The following is a 21,610-nucleotide window of genomic DNA, read 5'->3' on the forward strand; positions in this document are numbered from 1 at the left end:
GTCAGTCCTGGATCTTGTGGCAGTCTGCTGCACCATCTTGGTCGAGTGAGACGGACTGGGCAGACGCCGACCATCAAGCGGTGCGTACTAACCCGCGCTGGAATGTAGTGACGTACGTCGGTGGACACCCGCCACCCAAAATCGTTCACAAAGTGTGTTTACGTAAAGTGTCAAATGCCACCGTCACGCGACTGACTTATAAACTCACCACCACTAGAGCCCAACTGTCGCAAGCCATCCTCGACGCTTGTCTCTGACCTTGTGCGATTCCCGCCCTCCCCCGAGTTGGTCAACCCAGTCCAACCCGAACAATTCAAAAACACCCAAAGCCCAAATGACCAGCTCCAACCACTCCCGACCACCTTGAAAGGCGAAAGAACAGCCCGCGACAGACCGCGAAATCGACCAACATTCTCGACAGGCAGCCCGGCATCATCCTCGATCATAACGAATGCAATCTCAAGGATTGTACACTTCATGGGCCCCCATGATACAGTAGATTAACACAGAATACAGAATCCATACACACGTCATAATCATAATGCAATGCAACAACTTCAACTCTTGTCGACCCGCTGAAACGTTGGCCCCAAGCACTGCTTGGTCACTTTCCGGGACGCTTCGATGACGACGAGCGATGGGAGCGCGAAACTCTCGTACGCGAATCGCCGACGCGCAGATGAGTGTCTTCCTCGACGTCCGAGCCGTAAACCGACGAGTCCGTCGACGCAACGCTGCGCTGCGACCGGCGACGCGGAATGAACCCGCGCTGCTTGGGCTTTTCGTCGCCAGACGCCGTGCTCTTCCAGCTGGTGTCGTAAACAGGCAGCTCTTCCTTGACCGAAATATTCCCAGTGGCAGAGAGAGGTGGCACATGCATGTTCGAGTCCACGCTGCTACCGTCAACGAGTAGGGGTGCGGCCGCGACGGGCACATTGACTCCACGCATGGACGTGGCATTCCTGCCAGGGTTAGCGTGATCATGACTCCAACGCACAGTTGCGGACTCGAAACGTTGAGACTACCTGGAGTGCCGACTTCCGCCGTGACGGGGTCGCTTGGGTGAGCCGCGCCACCAGTGAACGGAACGACTCGGCGGTAGGCCAGCTTGTCGTCTTGCTGCTTGCGGCGGCGAAACCAAAGGAATAGACCACCAACGATGGCCACTGCAGCAACACCGCCCACCACACCGCCGACGATGGGCCCAATGTGATTAGACTTGTTTTTGCCGACCGCGTTTTTCCCCGTCTTCACATCCTCTGGCTTGTCCTTTCTTGGTGTCAGTAGTCCCCGGAACCACAACTTACGTCGAATACCAAATCTTGACTGTCTTCAGGCCAATCCCCTTTCCGTCGGCCAGCACCTTGACGCTGTACACACTGTCCTGCTGCGGATCAAGCGTGATGTCGTAGTAGGGCTGTTCGTTCGGGTTCTTCTCCGAACGGTAAGCAGAACTGTTGAACGTGTTCACATCCGTGTCGGGGTTCTTCGTGATGAGGGAGGCCCTGTACGTTCCAAAGTCGGGATCCGTAACGCCCAAGACCATGACTCGCGTGGTGTTACTGGGTAGCTTGATTTCAATCGCGTTGTTCTCGGCCAGATATACCACATCACCATTGATGGTACTGCCCGTGAAGGTCACCTTGGCGTCGGATGTGAGGGTATGATTACCATCCACCTCGTCCACCAGCGGAATCGTATCAAGGTTTTCCGGACGGTTCGGGCTACAAGTCAGAGCGTGCAAACCTAGAATACCTTACTCATCAACATCCATCGTACTGGAAATCACCACGCTGGTGACAGTAGGGATTGGCTCAAAACTCAGGGCCTGCAGCAGCTTGTCCGAGCCGCTGCTGTTGAGGAGGACATCGCCTTCAGGCTCTAGAAGACTTTGGTGCGTGTCGTTAGGGTTCGTGAGTTGGTAGGTGGTGTTTGGTTGCGCAGATCCTTTCACAGTGACACCAGTTCCAAGGAACGAGAGGATAGACGAGTTGGAGCGAGACGTGTCGTTTAGTCCCTCCGGGGTCCAACCATAAGGGAACATGGGGCTGCTCGCGTCGAGGATGAGAGTGTAGACTCGCAAGCTCGCTGGTGACCAACTATGGGGCTTGATGGGTGACTCAGCGGGCGAGTTGGAGATAGTGGAAGCTGCAGGCATGAGGGCAGGTGAGACGGTGGATTGTTCAGGTAGAGGGCCAGCATTCAGTTTCGATGCCTGTGAGGTCGCTGGGATGACTTGCGGGCGGACAGTGCTACTCAAGATTGTGTTCGATCCGTCACCCTGCCCTTGCGCTGCACAAAGTGATCCTAGTAGGGCGATGAAGCCGACGAGAGGGCGGGAGGACACCATCGGGGGTGGTTTTGTTGAGGAGGGTTGGGTGGAGTCGGGAGAGGGGGAAGGGGGGGGGGGGGGGGAGAGGGAGGATCCCGAGTCCAAGTGTTGGTACGTATACGATACGATACGATACGATACCAAGAGATGGGGGGAAATGGAATAAAGTCGAGTGTAAAGTGTAGTGCAAGTGTGAAGGAGGGAGTCAAGTTGAGGTTGCCTTTGTGTGTTGAGAAGCTAGATGAGGATGGATCCCACGAGGGACGTGCGCAATTTCATTGCACTGCACGCACAAGTGGCTGATTTTGTTAAAACTCGACAAGTCACAAGTCACAACTAAAAGCACAGATCCGTACGCTTTGCTTTGAATACTTTACATGGTCGGCTTGTACCGCAAATTCCGTATAAACTGGGTCACGCACCGTGTTCTTCGGTTCTTTGAGGTTTGATGTAGGGTGATTAAATGAGGGGTCACCAACAGGAAGCGGTGCGTGCCTGACAAAGAAGCACTGCATAAACTTGGAGTCTACGCAACCCAACGCTTAACAATCACAGTCACAGTCACAGTCAAAGCGCCAAATTCGCTTCCAACCTTGCTTGACGTGCCCAAGCTCATCGTATCGCCTCTGGATAGACTAGACTGAGCGTGCATTGCATCGCTCCCGTAACCGAATAGGGGTCTCAAGACACCGCAGTAGGTTAATAGTCAGAGCCAATTACGCTTATTTTGCCTCCTATAACCTCTCTAAAGGTCACATGATGACCAGTTCCGTCAGAGCCCCACTTTGGACATCTATGCACAACGTACACGCACATGCACATGCACAAGCACATTGCACATTGCACACCAGTGCAAGGAGGTGACACTGGTTCCTGGTTACCAGCGCAATGAAATCTTTACTGGACACACACTTGAGCCCTACATGTACAACACAGCAACGCATAAACGTCAGCTCACCAGACCTTACCCCGCCGCGTTTCTCGGACTTGAAACTCCCAACCGTCCCAAACAACATCACAGTACAATACTACTTACTATAGGCTATAGGCTAATGTCCGTTTGTCCTTTCTTGTACCCTCCCGCATTGGTCTCTCTCACACCACTATATTCTCATACCCTCTACACAGCACAGCATTTAGACGGGGCTTGACGAAACGGCCCGCCGCACACGTCCCCTGTCATTGTCATCCTGCCTATCCGGGTTCTTCTTCTCCTGGATACGTTGTGGTTCGTCGAGCAATCCGGCCTCGTGCGAACTCGAACAATGTTAACCAAATCTCAAGACAACTTACAGGAGGAGAATAAGTACAATTGCCACGAGTATCCCAACGCCAACGACGGCGAGGGCACGGCTCATGTCGACCTCCATCTCGGGTGGGGTGTCGATGTACAGCGCAGACGCGAACGCGGGGGAGAGGAAGAGGAAGAGGAGGTACAGGAGCATGGTGGAGGATTGGCTTGGCCGGCTGGATGGATGGGAGAGTTGGTGGTTGGGTAGTGGGGTTGGTGGGTGAGTTGTCGAGTGGGATTCTGGTATATACTGGAATGCTCAACCAGGCTTCTATGACATGCGTGGGCGGGTCAGTAAGACCTGTTGCTCGCTGCCTGTTGCGCCTTGAGACCCAATTGACGGCTGTTTCATACATGCCCGTTCCCCTCCCACACACGTCTCTACGGCTTTTACCCCGATGTCTCGCAGCACCAACTAACCGCTCTAGTAGATCTAGTCAATCTAGCCGAATCGATCCAGCTCCCACGCGCTTCACTAGACACTTAGAGACGCCGAAAGTGACCAAATTGGCTAAATCCGGCGGAGACCGCGTGAGCTGTTACCCAAGGTCGTGACAGCGTGGCAAAGGATGCGCTGATACCCCAGCGTCTAACTAGAGTCGCTCGAGCCATTCTCCGTTGGGTTGACACAGCCACCCCAGGGCCTTGTCTGGCCTATTCCTCAGGAAAAGGTCCGTAAGTACGAGTCTGGAGCGAGGCTGTGAAGCTGGGAATGTGTGCAGTATATACGCTCAGACGTGGGTGGTCAGCTGGTGTACTGCCTGTACTGGGGCCATCTCGCTCGAGTTGGAGTCAATTCAACGCTGAGACTTGTCTTGGATGGATGAAGTGGCGTCCGCGTGGGTGTGGAGTGTAATGGGCAGAGGATGATACAATCTGGGGTCGGGTATTCAGAAGGCAGCAGGCGAATAAGGGAAGCAAACGGCCCCAGATTTCATCATTCCACAGCCGCCTCCTGCCGTGACACCCAAGACCCGGCTGTTGTTAAACTAGGCTCGCTGGTGTGTTTCTACAGATACATCGGTAGCTACTAGAACATATGTAATAAGAAAAGGGAAGCGAAGGCGTGCGGGCCATTCAAAGAATGGCTCTTGGGGTAAATGGGCCAGACAAAGTAAATAAATATGCAGGGAATTTAGAGATTGGAGCCGCAATTGTTCAAATTAGATGAGCTTGGCAGGGTGGAGAGGTTGGACGGCCGCGTCGAGAGCATCAAACGCGCCGCCCTCGTGCACAAGGTAGTCAAACTCCTCGCGCGCCTTGGCGTGGTACCCGATAGAGTAGTTGTAGTAGTTGAGGAATGGGAGGACGTAAGACTGCATCGTGCGCTTGAGGACCTTTGCACGGTCGGCCTCAAGGTCGCGCTTAATTTCGCGCCACAACTCGGGCTTGTCGGTGATGATGGCGGTGACACCCCAGCGAGCACACTCGAGCATCTCCTCGCGCGAGTTGACAGTCCACGTGCACAATTCCTTGCCGGCCTTGGCGCAGTCCTCGCGGAACTTGGCTCCCTCCGCGCTCGCAAGTGGGCGGTACCACACCGAAAATCCGTGGCACTTGTCGAAGAAGTACTTGCGGACCTCGGAGATTGACATCGAGATGCAGAAGCGGCGGACGGTCGGGAGGATCAAAGCTGCAGGCTCGAGAAACTTGGGGTGCCACAGGCCGAGCACAATGCGGGGCGCAATGGCAGTCTCCCAGTTTGGAACCGTGGCAAGAGCCTCTTTGATGAGGGTGAAGAGCTTGGTAGGGTTGTTCTCGACCTTGCAGTCAATCTGTTGGGGGCCGAAGCCCAATCAGCTTCAGAACGCTATGGCAGAGACTAAACTCACGTTAAGCTTGACGCGCGGATACTCCATGAGGATATCGATCACTTCGGTAAACTTGGGGATTGGCTGGTGCGGGGACTTCTTGGTGTGCACACTGTCGAGGACGCCATGCCACGGCTGCTCGTGGATGAGGCCCTTGCCGTTGGTGGTGCGCTCAAGGCGCGGGTCGTGGAACATGACGAGAACATTGTCGGCCGTGACGTGAATGTCGGTCTCGATGCCGTCGGCGCCAGCTTTGCACGCCTCAATGAACGACTGGCGTGTGTTCTCGGGGAACGAAGCCGACGCACCGCGATGGCCCCAGCACTCGGGGAGCGGGTTGAGCTGAACAACGGGCACGTCGAGGTCAAAGCCCTTGTCTGCCTCATCGAGGTGAGGTGAGATGATCTCAGAGAGGACAGGAGAGACGTCAGTCGTGGGCGCGAGGGTCGGAGTGACCTCAAGTGACGAGGGGAGCGAGACCTCGGGCTGGGGCGCAAGGAGCGTAGCCTTAGGAGCGGAAGTTTGGGTAGACATGTTTGGGGTATCGATTACGTGTCGAGCGTGTAGTCTATAGTCGTCTAGGATTCCAATTATAGTCGGCCGCAATGGCCTGGGATGGTAATCAGACACGGGCGTGGACGAACGTGCGTTGACGAAAGGTTGGGGTGGCTTGCAGGAACGGATGTAGGTGGGGCCCAATTGGGATAGTGCCAAGCGGGGAGAAGACACGTTTGATGTAGGAATGTAGAGGTTGTGAAGTTGTGAGAGTGTGAGAGTGTGAGGGTGAGAGATTCACAGGTGTTGGATAGATATAGTGTTGGATGGGGAGGGGGGAGGGAGCCTGTTGTTGTTGTTAAGAGGCTGGACCACGAAAGTGGAGGTGACAAACGTGCGAGGGTGAAAAAAAAAGGGGGGTTGGTGGATGACGTGTTGCTATCGGAAGATTCGCAGCTCCGCAGTAAATCTACGAGAGAGAATGTGTTTGAGAATGTGATGTGTCAGTAGTAGAGTAGTAGAGTAATTGAGTCGAAAAGGGGATAAAGCAGTGACAGGCTTCTCCTCTTGTATTGGGATCGGGAAGAGATCTATTCACAACAAGAGTGGTGGCGTGGGTGGCAATTTGAATAGATGAATAACCAGTTGGCTTGGGCGTCTCAGTCAGCTCAACCTAGTAGGCTCTAATTTGGTATTCAGGTAGAATAAGCGTTCCGTATTGTTTAATTTGTCAAGCGGTCAACCGTCAACGCCGAAGCCGAAGGGGGAACGGGGAAGAGGGAGGGTGGTACGAGAGTTATGAGAGAGGCTTGGGACCAGAACTTGTTGTTCCTTTTCAAACTTGAATATCAAATCAAATGGTATAAAGTAATCAATGCACGATCATCAAGTAAAGGCGACGCGTTTCCGAAGGGTATTTACGGGTTTCAGTAACCTTTGTTACCCTGAATGTCCCTTGAATTACAAAGTTGCGAGCCGAAGTATGGCGAACATACGCGAATAAATTACCCTGAATACCCTTGTGGAGCGCTTTCCGCACCGCCGCCCGCCGCCCGAAACTAAGCGGTGATTACAGAGCTCAATATTGGCTTACAACTTTCATTACAAACTACATACCGACTCGGAGAATGGTCTGGTCATATGCATATACACAGGGCGTTTGATCGACGGATCTCGCTCGCTAACATCAACCTCACATGACCCTCCTCATCGTCGGAAACCGGTCCGAAGCACCGCAGATGCATAGCACGGGTCCCCGATAGTACACAAATATGAGGAATGTATAGTACTGTACAACGGCCACGGCCGCCGGCCAAGATCGACTGGCTGTGGATTCCTCTTGGTGACAAACTGACTTTGCTCTGTAATTCTGTAGTATGTTCGGCAACGGAGCTATTTAAATATCTGATCTGCCCCACTCCTAAACACCACGCGACGATCACGCGTGTTTGGTCCCGACCCTACACCTGGCAGCTGGCAGGCACACGCGTCATTACCATGTGAGGGGGCCCAGGCACATGTTCACCTTGACTCTGTCGCACTCTGAACACGTCGGTTCCTCATCGGTTCCTCATTCACAGCGTCCAACTTTCCTCCCTTCAACCTCTACCGACAGCAGCACCTCTCGTCCGCTACACAAGTTATGGCGACGGACGCGGAAGCCGAGCGCAAGGCTAAGGCCGAGCGCGCAAAAAAGCTCGTGCGTCTCTAGTCCCTTTGAGGACAGCTGAAAGAGATCAATCAGTTGACACCAGCTCGCTCAACGACGCAAGGACAAGGGCAAGAAGGCCAAGGCGTCCGAGTCGGCCACGCCAGCCACACCAGGCAGCCCGGCCGTGACGGGCATCGAGACGCCTGCTTCAGCCTCGCCACGCCCGAGCTTGAGCCTCGAAGAACGTCCGTCTCTCTCACTCGAGAAGATCGACAAGAACGCGAATGGAGCCGAGCTGGAGAAGGAAGAACGGCCAGCGCCAACCAAGAGCGCGTCGAGCGACTCCGTCACCAACCTCCAAGAGTCAATAACAAACCTCTTGGCCGAGAGATCCGATCTACAGAAACAAGTTGCCGACCTCACCTCTCAGTTGTCTACTGCGCGCGCCGACCAGCAGTTGTTAGCTGAGGCGCGCGAGGCCACCGCCCGGATGGAGGAAGAGAAGCGCGAATTGGCCGAGCGGATCAAGGCCGCCGACGCGGACGCCGTCAAGGCCAAGGGTGTGGCCGCAGATCTCGAGAAGGCGCGGCAAGATCTTGACGGCGCCAAGAAGGAGGCTGCGGATGCGCGCAGTGCCAAAGAGGCGGCGGAAGCAGAACTCGAGGAGCGGGAGGGGCGCGAGGGCGAGCGAGTGGAGGAGCTCGAGAAGACGTTGGAACGTGCGAGACAGCGAGAGGGTGCACTTGAGACCGAGGTCGGGCGGCTGAAACAGGTGCGTGTGAGTCTGGCGGCGCTGACAACAGAGCAACTCCGAAACGGCATCGAACCTGTCGTCGACCGAGAAGGAGCTTACCGACCTGCGCGAATCGAGTGACAAAGGCGAGACTTTGCTCAAGGAGCTCCGTGCGTCGTACGACGCGCTTAAGAAGGAGCAGGAGACGCTGTCAAGCACATATTCGAGCTTGGATGCACAGCACAAGGAGCTCGCGTCATCTCACGATAAGCTCAAGGTCGAGTACGCGACTGCCGGCAATGGGCTCAAGGGTTCCGAGGATGCGCTCAAGAAGATGACTGGCAACCTCGCCAAGGTCAAGGAAGATCTCACCCAGACCGCCAAGCGGGCCGAGGCGGCCGAGAAGAAGCGCGATGGTCTGTACAAGGACAATGCCGATCTTGTGTCGCAGCTTGACGAGCTGCGCGGCAAGGTCGCCCAGACAATGAAGGAGAAGGCCGAGCAGGCGGCGACGATTGACAGCTGGGTCGCGACCAAGCAGGGCTGGGACAAGGAGCGCGCAGACTTGGAGGCCAAGCTTGCCGCTGCGACGGTGAGCTCCCCTACCGGTACAGAAGCTGACAACAGCCCAAGGCCGACAAGGTGCCTGGCCTTGAGGAGCACGTCAAGAGTCTCACGGCCGAGGTGTCGCAGCTCAAGGACAAAGAGAAGTCTCTGTCAGAGACCGCGGCTGCGTACGACAAGTTGCAGGCCGAGCACAAGAACGTCATTGCCGCCCTCGAGGCCGCACATTCCGAGGTGTCAGAGCAGGAGGCCAAGCTCGCGACGCTGAGGAGCGAGCTCGACTTGGCGCAGGCTGGCACCCTGGAGAAGGAGGGGACCATCAAGACGCTACGCGCTGATGTCGAGAGCGCGCAGAACAAGGTCACCGAGCACGAGTCGTCACTTGCGAGTGTGCGTGTCGAGCTGGAGAAGGCTGGCGCTGCCGCCGCGGAGCAGGAGAGTGCCCTCGCCGAGTCCAAGAAGGACGCCGACGCCGCCAAGGCCGCGCACGCGAAGGAGTTGGAGTCTGCCAAGGCGGAGCACAAGAAGGCACAAGAAGAGCTCAACGACGCGCAGGCCGGCCACAAGAAGGCACTGGACGCTGCAAGTACAGAGCACGGCAAGATGCTCGAGGCGGCGCGCAGTGACCACGACTCGGTTCTCAAGAAGGTGCGCTCGGAGCACGAGAGCGCGCAGAAGGACGCTGCGGGCAAGCACGCCAAGGAGCTCGAGACGACTCGCGGCGAACACGCCAAGACATCCGCATCACTCAAGGATGCCGAGGGCCGGGTAAAGGAGCACGAGACAGCCATCTCGAAGCTCAAGACGGAGATCGAGGGCCTGCAGACGACGAACAAGGGTCATGAGTCGACTGTTGCTTCGTTGAGGAAAGACCTCGAGTCTGCTCAGACTGCGGCCAATAATCATAAGGTTTCGATTTCGAAACTGACCTCCGAATTTGAAGCGGCGCAGGGCACAGTGACGGAACGTGATGAGTCGATCTCCAAGCTCAAGTCCGAGCTGGACACGTCCAAGAAGACGGCGCAGAAGCACGAGGCGTCCGCCAAGTCTCTGCAGTCTGATCTGGACGCGGCCACGAAGACGGTCAGCGAGCACGAGGGGACACTCAAGTCCGTACGTGGGGACCTGGAGAAGTCACAGAGAGCCTTGACCGAGCACGAAAAGAAGGCTACTTCACTGCAGTCTGACCTCGACTCGGTACAGAAGTCGTCCAAAGAGCACGAAGCGACGTCGAGAAGCCTCAAGAAGGACCTCGACGCTGCGCAGCGTGCTGCCAAGGAACAAGAGTCGGCGCTCTCGTCGCTCAAGAAGGAACTGGCCAACGCTGAGGAGGACGTGGCAGCCTTGCGCAAGACGACAGACGAGCTCGAGGGCACCATCGTTGACCTCAAGACTGATCTTGAGTCTGAGCGTGCGGCCGTCGCCGAGCACAAGGCGACCCTAGACAGCAAGCAGGCGGAGAACTCGGAGGCCGAGTCGAGCCTCACCAAGCTCACGGGCGAACTCAAGGCCGCGCGCAAGGCGACCAAGGAGACGGAGCACAAAGTGTCTTCGCTCGAGCGCGACCTGGCCTCGGCCAAGTCCAAGGGCGAAGATCACGAGGGCTTGATCAAATCGCTCAAAGCGGAGCTGGAGTCTGCGCGGACGGCGTCGGAGAAACAGGACGACGCCGCGTCGGGGTTGAAGGCTGACGTGGAGGCCTTGGCGAAGAAGGCCAAGGAGGCCGAGACGTCAATCGCCTCCCTGCGGTCTGAGCTCGAGGCGGCGCGCTCAACGTCGTCAAAGCACGAGGACTCGGCGGCGTCATTCAAGACGGACCTCGAGAAGGTGCGGAAGGAGGCGAAAGGGCACGAAGACAACGCCTCGTTGCTTCGTGCCGAGCTCGACGTGCTCAAGTCTACATCCGAGGGGCACGAAGCGACGGCAGGCAGCTTCAAGGCGGACCTCCAGAAGGCGAGGCGGGCGGCGAAGGACGCCGAAACCGCACGCGCCCGTCTCGAGTCGGATCTGGAATCTGTGCGCGCCCTCGCGAGCAAGCACGAGGAGAGTCTGACTTCGTTGCAGGTCGACATGGACATTGCGCGTGCGGCCGAAGCCGAGGCGGAGAAGGCCGTCTCCTCGCTGAAGGGGGATCTCGCCGCGGCCCGCACTGCCGCGTCCAAAGACTCGTCGGCTGGTGCGGAGGCAATGGCTTCGGCACAGGCCGCGCACGCTCTCGAGATTTCGGACCTGCAGGCGAAGATTCGCCAGCTCGAGTCCTCCTCCTACACGGCCAGCAGCCGGGCGCACGAGCTCTCGCGCCAGCTGGCCGACATGACTACAGCGAATGCCGAGCTCCGCGGCAGCGGCGGTGCCGCGGGGTTGTTCATCTCTCCTCTCGACGCGCCATCCCCATCTCCACCTAGCTCTCCGCGCTGGCGGGAGCGGCCGCTTGACGCCGGACTGCCTGCCAGCGTACGACACAAGCGGCAGGTATCCCTCAACGCACTCAAGGCACGTATGGGGCCGCACCTCGCCCGCCAACGAAGTGGGTTACGCCTCGACAGCGTCAGCGAAACTGGGAGCGGGCGGTCTAGCCCTGTCCACGACGGACGACGACAGCAACAGTTCGGCGACGAGATCATGTACTGTTGTTCGGCGTGTCAGGGCGACCTCGTCACGTTGTAGCGCCGTAGATAGGGGTGTAGATCAGTAGATAGTCACGATAGAGCATTGCATGCACGCGTTAGCGTACTCGCTTGGGGACCAAACAATCATGCACATGTGTATGAGTCTGTGTATGAGTCTGCGTGCGTATGCGCAACGGAAGACATGGATGCACCGTAACGCACGCGACCGCCATCGGCTTGCTTTGTCCGGTGACTCCCCAACGACGCGGTGCCTGAGTGTGGTTGCCGCGATGACGCGCGTCGATCAGGCATGAGGCGACTTTTGATCCGCTCCGTCGATTGTCATCTCATCTCTCCACCTCCCATTCATCTCAAACATGCCGCCAAGACCAATACCAAGACGACTCGTCCTCGTCCGAGCACTACATACCTCTGCCCCGCGCCACCCCCGCTCCGCCCCCTTCTCTGCCGCACCCCCCTCCCCCCGAAGAAGCCCGTTACGCATTGCAGCGTTCGTCGCCGTCGCCGCAGGGGGTATATACCTGTTCGATCGGGAGTGTAATGCCTCGGCCCTGTCGCGTAGTTTGCGGACCGGATATATTGGGTGGGCTGAGCTGTGGATTAGCTGACAGTAGACTGTTGTGTACGCTCGATTACAAGATCAACTTTTCCCCAGCAAAGGCAGATAAGATCGAGGGGTTGCATGAACGAGTCGCTAAGCGCCTCCGGTGGGTCGTCGATACAAACCAGGGAATGTACCTCAAACTGGGCCAGGCAATCGGTGAGTCCATCTCGGGAGCTGACACCGCGCCGAGCTCGTTCCTCCGCTTTGCTAGCGCTGCTCTGCTCGCTCTACTAGCTCTACTAGCTCGCTCTGCTCTGCTCGCTCCACTCCGCTCACACCAGGCCTCCAGGCTGCCCTCCTCCCAAAGCCCTACCGTGAGGCCTTCACCCACGTGTTTGACAAGGCGCCGTCGGTGCCGTACTCTGAGGTTGTTGGGGTGTTCCGCGACGACTTGGGCATCGACCCGATGGACGTGTTCGAAGAGTTCTCGCACGAGGCCCTCGCGTCCGCCTCCATCGCCCAAGTACACAAAGCCAAGCTCCGGCCTGAGCTTGGCGACCCCGACCAACTCGTGGCTGTCAAAGTCCAGAAACCCGCAATCAAGAAACAGATGGACTGGGACCTCTTCGCGTACCGAAGCCTAATGTGGTTGGCAGAAAAGGCCTTCGACATCCCCCTCTACTTTGTTGCCGACTATGTGTCTTCTCAAATGCGCCTCGAAACAAGCTTCCTACACGAGGCAGCTAATGCTCGGCGCTGTGCAGAGTTGTTAGCCGAAACGCCGGAATTGAGGGACGACATCTACGTTCCGAAAGTCTTCGGCAAGGCCGAAGGGTATCCCGAGAGCGACCGGGTGCTGGTGATGGAGTGGGTCGACGGGTGCCGACTAAATGACAAGGCACAGATCCAAGAGTGGGGCCTCGAGCTGCGCGATGTCATGGACCTCGCTATCAGCTTGAACGGCGCCATGACTTTTAGTTGGGGGTTCTTACACTCTGATCCGCACCCGGGCAATATCCTGGTTCGGCCCCATCCGGTCAAGAAGGGCAAGCCGCAGCTGATTGTCCTCGACCACGGCTTGTATATTACGCTACGGAAGAGCTTCCGGGAAGAATACGCTACCCTTTGGCGATCGCTGTTCGTGCTCGACCTGCCCACCATCGAGCGCATCTCCAAGGCGTGGGGCCTGGGCATCGATCCCAACATGTTCGCCAGCGCAATCTTCCTCAAGCCGACCCATCTGAAGCAGAACGCCCCAAAAGGTCCCCCCCGGCCCCCAAAGACCGAATACGAGATCCAGATGGAAGTCAAAGCGCAATTCAAGGCGCTCCTCGAGAGCGAGCAACTCATTCCCCGTACGTCCCCTCCCTCCCTCCCTCCCTCTCTCTTCTAACCCCAGGCGAACTCATCTTCGTCGGACGATGCCAGCGCATGCTGCAGGCCAATAACCAGCTCCTCGGCTCTCCGAGTGAACGGATCAACATCACCGCCGCGTGGGCAGCCAAGGGATACGCCGAGTTTGCAGGATCGCGGGCGCTGGCAGATATCGGGTTCCGCCGATGGTTGAGGGACAGGTACGACAGTTTCGTGTTCCGCTTCACTCTGTGGGTTATCGATTGGGCGTTCTGGTGGACTAGCCTCAAGGCCCGGTTTTCAAGGACTACCGGGAACTGGGAGGACCGGCTGCAGGCACAGATGGAGAAGATGGCCAGGGAGGAGTTTGGCATTGAGATTGATGGCAACACGGCGTTCCTCGGATAGAACTGTATGTATGCATACTTTGGTGCAGTGGATGTGGTCGGTGGTGGAGAGGTCCTGGGCATTGGAGATATCTCAAGTACGTGCTCCCAAGAGAGCATCACCATAGAGATTGATTTTGCGCCCAACATTACAATCCAGGTACACACTCTGAACCATTCCATTCTCGGCATTCCATTCTCGGCACCCACGCCCAGCGGGAGCAAATTCTCTCACGCGTCTTGTTGATGAGCATCGCTTCCAATTGCAGCATCTCCATCCCTCCGACCTCGACCTCAACCATGTCTGCCTCGCCCGCCCCCGAGGCCGCTTCACAATGGGTATGTGGCTGCCATCCATCGCTGACTAGCAGAAAGAGTACAAGAACGCCGAGGGGCGCGTGTACTGGTCGCATGGGGTGACCAAGCAGTCGGTTTGGGAGAAGCCGGATGAACTGCGCACGCCGTTCGAGCGCGCAATGGGCAAAACTCCATGGAAGCAGTATGCGAGCGGCGGCAAACCGTACTATGTCAACTCGCTCACTAAGGAGACTGTGGTGCGTACGGCGAGGATGCCAGGAGAAGGGAGGATCGCGGCGAGGATGCCAAGGAGAAGGGTGGAGAGCGGCGAGGATGCCAAGGAGAAGCGAGGATCGCGGCGAGGATGTCAAGGGAGAGGGAGGATGTATGGGTACAAGGGTGCTGACGGCAGTGGAACCTCCCACAGGACCTGGTCAAGTTGAAGGAGGAGGTTGAGGCGCTGGAACTTGCCAAGCGCGAGCGCGAACACCGCAAAGCTACAGGCCAAGCTTCGTAAGTGTCATTCTGAGCTGACAGCTGACACCAGACCCACCCCCCCGCCCGATAGCGATAGCGACGACGGCGGCGCGTTGACGCATTACCGCGGTCGCGTCGCACCCACACGTACCCCCGAACCCGAGGATGAACCGATCACCATCCCCCACGGAGGGTTCAAGAACATCCCCGATGCGGAAGAGGCTTTCATGTACCTCCTCAAACGGGAGGGTATCGATGAGACGTGGACGTGGGACGCGGCTATGCGTAAAGTCGTCCTGGACCCGCTCTTCAAAGCCCTCGAGACGCTTGCACTGAAACAAACGGCCTTTGAGAAATGGCAAGCCCAGCTGGTGGCCGAGAAGGCGGCTGCGCGGGACGCTCGTATCGCCGAGTTGAGGCCCAAGCTGCGCCGCCTATTTGCACAGGGCGGGATCAAGAGCTACCATACTGTCAAGACGGCGGACAAGTTGTTCGCCGGCGACAAGTATTGGCGCCGGGCTAAGGAGGAGCGTCGGCTCTTGTTGGACGAGTATACGTCCGAGTTGGCCAACCATGACGCCGCAGCCAAGAAGCAGCGGAAGGAGCACTGCATCTCGGCGCTGACGAAGCTTATCCGGACGCTGGATATTACTGTTGCGACGCGGTGGCACGATGCGCGGGAGATTATCGCGCGCAGCGACGCGTTCGCTGCCGATCCCCTGCTCGGCAAGATGGAGCCACTGGACATGCTCACTGTATATGACGAGTATGCGCGTGCTCTTGAGCGCGAATTTGACGAGGAGAGCCGGCGTCTGCGTGCTGAGGCGCGCCGGCGTGCCAGGAAGGCCCGAGATGGATTTAGGGCTCTTCTCCGCGAACTCCGTGACGCGGGCAAACTCACCCGCACGAGCAAGTGGAAGGAGACGCTGCCCCTCCTCCGCGAGGAGGAGCGATACACTTGCCTCCTCGGAGTGCCGGGAAGCACTCCACTCGAGTTGTGGATGGACGCCGTGGACGACATGCAGCTCGCGGCCGAGGAGCGCGCATCCAAGATCGAGAATGCGCTCACCGCCAAGATCGAGCTCGAGACCACCTTTGAGGCCTTTGACAAGCTTTGCGCCGACTCTGGCGTCACCGCTAGTGAGGAGGCGAAGCGCGAGGCGCTGGAAGTGATCCACGCGCGACTAGCCAAGGCCGCGGCGGAAGAGGCTCGTCGTGCTGAGCGGAGGCGGCGGCACCGCATCGATGACCTGCGCGACGCCCTGCGCCACATACGCGGCCTCGACGCTGAGAGCACGTACGACGCCGCGCTTCCGCTCATCTCCGACCTGGCTGAATTCAAGGTCTTGGAGGACGACGACCGGCGGACTGCATTTGAAAAACATACCCGCCGACTGAGGGACAAGGCGCGCACCGACTCGCGCGACCGACGGATGAGTATCGATTCCGACCGGGATCGGGATCGGGACAGGCGCCGCGAGCTGTGGGACAAGGACCGTGATAGGGACAGGGATTGGCGTGATCGCCGCGACCGGGATCGCGAGAGGGATCGTGACAGGGAGAGAGAGAGGGAGAGGGATCGCGAGAGGGATAGGCGCGAGCACGACCGGCAGAGGGAGCGGAGACGCGATCGGAGCGAGGACGACCGTGAGCGCGAGACTAAGCGTCGTCGTGTGTCGCCTGCGTCGTCGCGGGCCGACAAGGAGGAGGGCGAGATATAGGTCTCTTGTACGTGTAGAGATCGTGCAGAGATCCTAGCTATGTCAACCATACAGTAGTTGCAGAGATTCTGTGCCAGCAAACAGTCGGGCTTGTGGGCGGCGGCCACTACATCGTTCTCGGGTGTTTTCGACCCACCTCGTGGTGAGCGTGAGTCGACCGTCGCTGCGTCATGGCGCGCGTGCCCGGCTCTGCGTCTGACATGTCTTTCGTGCGTTTGGCCCGTATCTCAGATATCGCGTGGTCAGCTGTGTCAAGTTCAAGTTCAAGTTCAAGTTGCCCTGCCTCGAGGTCAAGAATGACTCGGCCCATATTCCTGTACTGCCTCTCCCGTGACATTCTACGGCGATGCATGATGGGTATCGGAAATCTCTTATCATATCTGTATCTCTAATACACTAGTAGCGCTCCTTGCGCTTCTTCTTGTCCTCCTTTGACCGCTTGCCACTGCTACTGCTCTTACCCGTCTTCTTGGCAATGACGCGCTGGAGTGCACGCCTCGTCTCCGAGTTCTCTGGGAAGCTCTCGGGGTCAAAGTACTGCGGCGCGTACTCGAGCAGCCATTCGGGCCGGACCTCAGTGACCGTGCGAATAAAGCTGGCCGTGGTGAGGACAAATTCATTGTAGATGACCCAGTCGGGGGTGTGGTCAAGTCCGCACGAGAGGTGGAGACGAACGACCTGGTTGTCCTTGATGGTCGAGTACGAGCCCTTCTCGCCCTCCTTGTGGGCGACTTGCATGAAGAAACCGCACGAGAGGGCTTGACGGATGTTGTTCCAGTAGTTCTTGTCTTCAAAGGCGGTGGAGACAAGGGGAAGGTCCCACTTTTCCATGTTACGCTTGAGTTGGGTGCGGACGTTGTCGGCGTGGGCGAGGGAGCGGAAGTTGAGGTAGTTGTTCCAGCACCAGTTCTTGGCGTCGGCCTCGTTCTGCTTGTATGCGTGGTAGACGTTTAAGAGGGTCAGGTGGTCGCCGTCGGGGTGCGTGAATTGCGCCTTGGCCTGGTCCGCCTCCTTGCGCTGGTTGGCTGGGCGCATGAACACCATGGGCACAGAGAGCATGGATGCCAGCGAGAGCATCTCATTCGAGCACCCAAATTCGGGAGACACAATGAGCATCTTGGCGAGCTGAGGGTCGAGCGGAATGTCGGCCATGATCTCGCCAAGCGGTGTCAGGTCGCCGTTGTCGTCCAGTGCCGCGAGGTAGTGAAGCAGCTCGAGAGCACGCATGATCGTCTCGGGCGCTGGCGCGTCCATGTAGTCAAAGTGCACGAGATCCTTGATGCCCAGTTTGAGCAGCTCGAGGACCGTGTTGGCGAGGTTGGACCGCAGGATCTCGGGGTGCGTCTGCTCTTCGAGCTCCTTGACAAAGTCCTTCTCCGTGTACAGGCGGAAGCACTTGCCCGGGCGCGTACGACCGGCACGACCTGCGCGCTGCATTGCCGACGCCTTCGAGATGGGCGTCACCAGCAGCGACTCGACACGGATACGCGGGTTGTACACCTTCTGCTTGCAGAACCCAGGGTCGACGACGTACACAATGCCGTCAATGGTGAGCGATGTCTCAGCAATGTTGGTCGACACGACGACCTTGCGTCCGGGGAGACCGTTGCGCGCAGGCGGTGCTGCTTGGAAGATGCGCTGCTGCTGGTGTGGGGGAAGCGACGAGTAGAGTGGGACAACGAGCACTGGCCCGCCCATGCCCTTGTTTTCCAACTCCTCGCTTTCTGCGCGGATTTTCCTACACGCGTCTTCGATCTCCTCTTCACCAGTCAGGAAGAGGAGCACATCGCCCTCGTCCTCGGCCTGGTGGATGTAGAGGACGGTGCGGATAGCGGCCTCAACGTAGTCCTGCTCTGGCTCCTGCGTGAAGAATGTCTCGACGGGGAACGTGCGGCCCGACACGCGCACGACGGGCGCGCGGCCCGTCGGGTTCGTGTCGCCAAAGTACTTGGAGAACTTTTCAACATCAAGCGTGGCCGACATGACAATGATCTTGAGGTCGGGGCGCTTCTTGGCCACCTCCTTCAGGAGGCCCATGAGGATATCCGTCGCCAGAGTGCGCTCGTGCGCCTCGTCGAGAATGACGGTCGAGTACCGCTCCAGCAACGGGTCGTTCATCGCCTCACGCAGAAGCATACCGTCCGTCATGTACTTGAGGAACGTTGTCCCCTGCTCGGTCATGTCCTCGAAACGGATCGAGTAACCGACTTGCTTGCCCAGCTGCACTGTCGGTCAGCCCACAACTCCAATTGTCACTCACCGTCCATCTCGTCAGCCACACGCTGCGCCACCGACATGGCGGCGACACGACGCGGCTGCGTACACGCGACCATCTTTCCGCGCTGCTGCGGCAGGTCGGCGTAGCAGACGAACTGGGGAATCTGTGTCGTCTTGCCCGAACCCGTCTGGCCCTCCATCACTGTGATCTGGTTGTCCTCGAAGATCTGGAGGAACTCGTGCATCTTGTCGTACACGGGGAGCGTCTTGCGCTGCTTCAGGATCTTCTTGTACTGCGCGGAGAAGGGCGTGAGGTTCTTGAACGGGTTGTGTTCGCCGTCCTGCTGTTAGCTGTGTCTCAGAGACAATCCAGCTACGTACCATAATCGCCTTGGCCTGGTCGACGGTCACTTTGCGCGGAACAAGGCCCGCCAGTGGGTTGGCAACCTTGCCGCTGCCCGCACCATTGGCTCCAGTAGCCGGTGACTGGCTACGTCCGCCACCGAGGTGAGCACTGCGGTCAGCTATGGAACTGAACATCCTAGTTGGGGGCACACTCACAGGTACGGGTTCTCCTTGGGAGTAGACGCACCCGGGGTCGAAGGCTTGGAACGCTTGGCAGGTGGCTCGGACATGGTGTACTGCCTTTTAGTCGCGAACGACGAGAGAGATGGTATGGATAAGTGGCTGAGAGATGGGGAGCGGAAGCCGGCTTGGGTGGGTCCTTGGGCGGCAAATTCAACACATCAACATGGAGAAGTTTGTCAGAGGCGCCTATCATGGCTGAATCCAGTTGCCACCCTGCGCGCCTATCAATTTGTTTGTCCCATCACATGCTCATGACTGAGACAACTAACGACTCAGCAAACACAACACTACGTTCACAACTATGTTCGCAACTATGTTCATTGTTGACTCCTATCCCTTTTGTCTGTCTTCGAACTTTGACAGCCATGTTGCAGGGCAAGGCGGTACAGTGGTGGGGTGCTCCTTCGGTGGAGCTGTACAACACTTCCGGTTACCTGCTTGCGGCCATCCCCATTTCCTTCTTGGCGGCGACCAAATGCCAAAGCTGGAGTTACATCACAGACGTAGCAGAAGACGTCGTAGGTGACTCGTTCCGTGCTGCGCCGGTGTGGCGTGATCGGGAGACGGGCACTGCTGTAGACCAGGGCTCAGTCCCTCGCGCTGGGCAATATACACTCACGTTACATGGTTGGTGGCGGTCGGGCTCAAGCTGACGAATAGCTCCAAACGCAGTACATCGTCGCCTCTGCAGCGTCAACTGCATCACCATTTATGAAACGGAATCTGAGCGGTCACTTGAATCGCGTGGCGTAATCCTACCTTGCTCTGCTGGGCTGATGGTTCAGAGCAGTCTCCGAGCCCAAGTCCTGTCGCGAGACCAGCAGTGCGTGGTTACGGGACGCAAAAACCATCACAACCAAGTCGCCCATCTGGTTCCGAGGGCGTGGGGTCTGAACCGTTATATCGAGATTTCTGGGATACGGACCATTGGCGTCGATTTTCTGGAGTGCTTAATCCTCCTGGACCCGGTCGTGCACAGGATGTACATCAACTACGAGATTTCTCTTCTTCCCTTGGATCGAGCAAGTCTGACAGCAACCGACGACGCACCGGTCAACGAGCCTGGGTCTGAGCTGTGGGTAGTTCATGTATTCCTTCCGCCGCCCCCGGGACATACTATAGACGACTATTATCGCAGCCTGCATGGCCGCATCATTGAGATGCCAAGCTCCCGCGAGTCTCCCCTCGCAAGTCTGGCACGGGAGCATTATCGCAAAGCTGTCCGCATCCGGCTCGGCTACAACCTTATTATACCAGCGCGCGCACGCACGCCCTCGACATCTCCAATTTCCTTTGACCTCTCTGAATGACTGGTTGATCAGAAATTCGGAAACGCAGGCGCGTCAAAGAGTAGCAGCTCTGCCAGGGTTACCTCGTCACACCCTCACCGCTTGCTCTGTATCCGATCCACCCCTTTTATACCCATCCAAATCCTGTGACCTCCACCGCCTCCACCCTCCACCGATCAACCATACCTAACAATACACATCACAACATTCTACTCATCACCACCATGTCATCCGACGACGAAACCTATGGCCCAGCCCTCCCGCCAGGACTTGTGCGGAAGAAGACAACTGGTCCGTCACCTCCACGGTCTATTGGTTCCTCGCGCTCGCCGTCCAAGAGCCAAACGAAGATTGGTCCCTCCATTGGCCCAGCGCTACCTCGCTCTCTCTCTCCATCATCTGTAGGCCCCTCTATCGGCCCATCAATCCCAGGCCCTATCGGCCCATCAAGACCCAGTCCAGTTGGGCCATCACCTCCTGGCCGTGTCGGGGCCCTTCCCCCAAGACCCCCTGGTCCCTCCCTCCCCCCCGGTCCGGCCGTCTCCCCTCCTTCTGACGACGACTCGGACGACGAGATTGGCCCACAACTCTCAGATGTCACCTCTGTGCCCCAACGATCCGCCGCCGACACCTTCCGCGATCGCGAGGCGCGCATTGCTCGCGCGCGCGAGGAGGCCGCTAACGCGCCGAAGAAGCCACAGCGCGACGAGTGGATGACCTTGGGCCCACCTACAGGACTATCACACATTGACGCATTGAAGCGCCCAACGCAATTCCAGAATAAGTCGCGCGAGGCGGCCGCCGTCGACCAGGCGTGGATGGAGACGCCGGTTGAACGGGCACAGCGTGAGCGAGACGAAGCGCAGGGAGTCAAGCGTAAGCCCACTGGCGAGGATGAGCGGGATAGGGATACGAAGCGCCGGCGTGACAAGGACGACGAGATGCGACGCCGTGTCGACGAACACAACGTGAGTCTAAAACAGACGGGGCTGACGACAGAAATCGAGCCGCGGGGCGTCCCTCATGGAACAGCACCAGGCCAAGAAGAAGGACGCTTCGCCGCCGCCTATTTGGGATCGCGAACGGATGATGGGCGTCGGGAGCATGTTGTCGGGTGAAGAGCGGGTCAAGAAGATCAAGGACGCTGCCAACCTCGGAGACCGGTTTGGACATGGGCGGGGCGGGGCGTACATGTAATATAGCATATGTAGGGAATGAACACGGTGTAGCG

General features: G+C 58.0%; 7 protein-coding genes across 7 annotated transcripts; 3 read left to right on the plus strand and 4 right to left on the minus strand.

The window, feature by feature from the left end:
- Positions 1-604: 604 nt before the first annotated feature.
- CcaverHIS019_0306280 (uncharacterized protein) lies at positions 605-2,158 on the minus strand (the record flags this gene model as incomplete). Its single annotated transcript, XM_060599095.1, has 4 exons — positions 605-962; positions 998-1,273; positions 1,308-1,724; positions 1,761-2,158. 4 exons carry the CDS (start codon positions 2,156-2,158, stop codon positions 605-607), a joined length of 1,449 nt encoding a protein of 482 aa, XP_060455823.1.
- A 1,310-nt stretch (positions 2,159-3,468) lies between these two features.
- CcaverHIS019_0306290 (uncharacterized protein) lies at positions 3,469-3,777 on the minus strand (the record flags this gene model as incomplete). Its single annotated transcript, XM_060599096.1, has 2 exons — positions 3,469-3,589; positions 3,626-3,777. The coding sequence occupies 2 exons, from the start codon at positions 3,775-3,777 to the stop codon at positions 3,469-3,471; spliced, it is 273 nt and encodes a 90-aa protein (XP_060455824.1).
- A 1,009-nt stretch (positions 3,778-4,786) lies between these two features.
- CcaverHIS019_0306300 (uncharacterized protein) lies at positions 4,787-5,968 on the minus strand (the record flags this gene model as incomplete). Its single annotated transcript, XM_060599097.1, has 2 exons — positions 4,787-5,398; positions 5,456-5,968. The coding sequence occupies 2 exons, from the start codon at positions 5,966-5,968 to the stop codon at positions 4,787-4,789; spliced, it is 1,125 nt and encodes a 374-aa protein (XP_060455825.1).
- Positions 5,969-7,571: 1,603 nt separating this feature from the next.
- CcaverHIS019_0306310 (uncharacterized protein) lies at positions 7,572-13,812 on the plus strand (the record flags this gene model as incomplete). Its single annotated transcript, XM_060599098.1, has 7 exons — positions 7,572-7,628; positions 7,684-8,352; positions 8,384-8,905; positions 8,941-11,501; positions 12,122-12,267; positions 12,393-13,406; positions 13,451-13,812. The coding sequence occupies 7 exons, from the start codon at positions 7,572-7,574 to the stop codon at positions 13,810-13,812; spliced, it is 5,331 nt and encodes a 1,776-aa protein (XP_060455826.1).
- A 278-nt stretch (positions 13,813-14,090) lies between these two features.
- On the plus strand, positions 14,091-16,285 carry PRP40 (uncharacterized protein; the record flags this gene model as incomplete). The annotated part of the gene is made up of 4 exons (XM_060599099.1): positions 14,091-14,129; positions 14,162-14,344; positions 14,500-14,600; positions 14,635-16,285. 4 exons carry the CDS (start codon positions 14,091-14,093, stop codon positions 16,283-16,285), a joined length of 1,974 nt encoding a protein of 657 aa, XP_060455827.1.
- A 396-nt stretch (positions 16,286-16,681) lies between these two features.
- Positions 16,682-19,137, minus strand: PRP43 (uncharacterized protein; the record flags this gene model as incomplete). Its single annotated transcript, XM_060599101.1, has 4 exons — positions 16,682-18,510; positions 18,546-18,843; positions 18,884-19,016; positions 19,064-19,137. 4 exons carry the CDS (start codon positions 19,135-19,137, stop codon positions 16,682-16,684), a joined length of 2,334 nt encoding a protein of 777 aa, XP_060455828.1.
- Positions 19,138-20,603: 1,466 nt separating this feature from the next.
- CcaverHIS019_0306340 (uncharacterized protein) lies at positions 20,604-21,576 on the plus strand (the record flags this gene model as incomplete). The annotated part of the gene is made up of 2 exons (XM_060599102.1): positions 20,604-21,347; positions 21,379-21,576. 2 exons carry the CDS (start codon positions 20,604-20,606, stop codon positions 21,574-21,576), a joined length of 942 nt encoding a protein of 313 aa, XP_060455829.1.
- Positions 21,577-21,610: the final 34 nt, after the last annotated feature.

The sequence above is a fragment of the Cutaneotrichosporon cavernicola genome (assembly GCF_030864355.1).
Source record: "Cutaneotrichosporon cavernicola HIS019 DNA, chromosome: 3".
Lineage (NCBI taxonomy): Eukaryota > Fungi > Basidiomycota > Tremellomycetes > Trichosporonales > Trichosporonaceae > Cutaneotrichosporon > Cutaneotrichosporon cavernicola.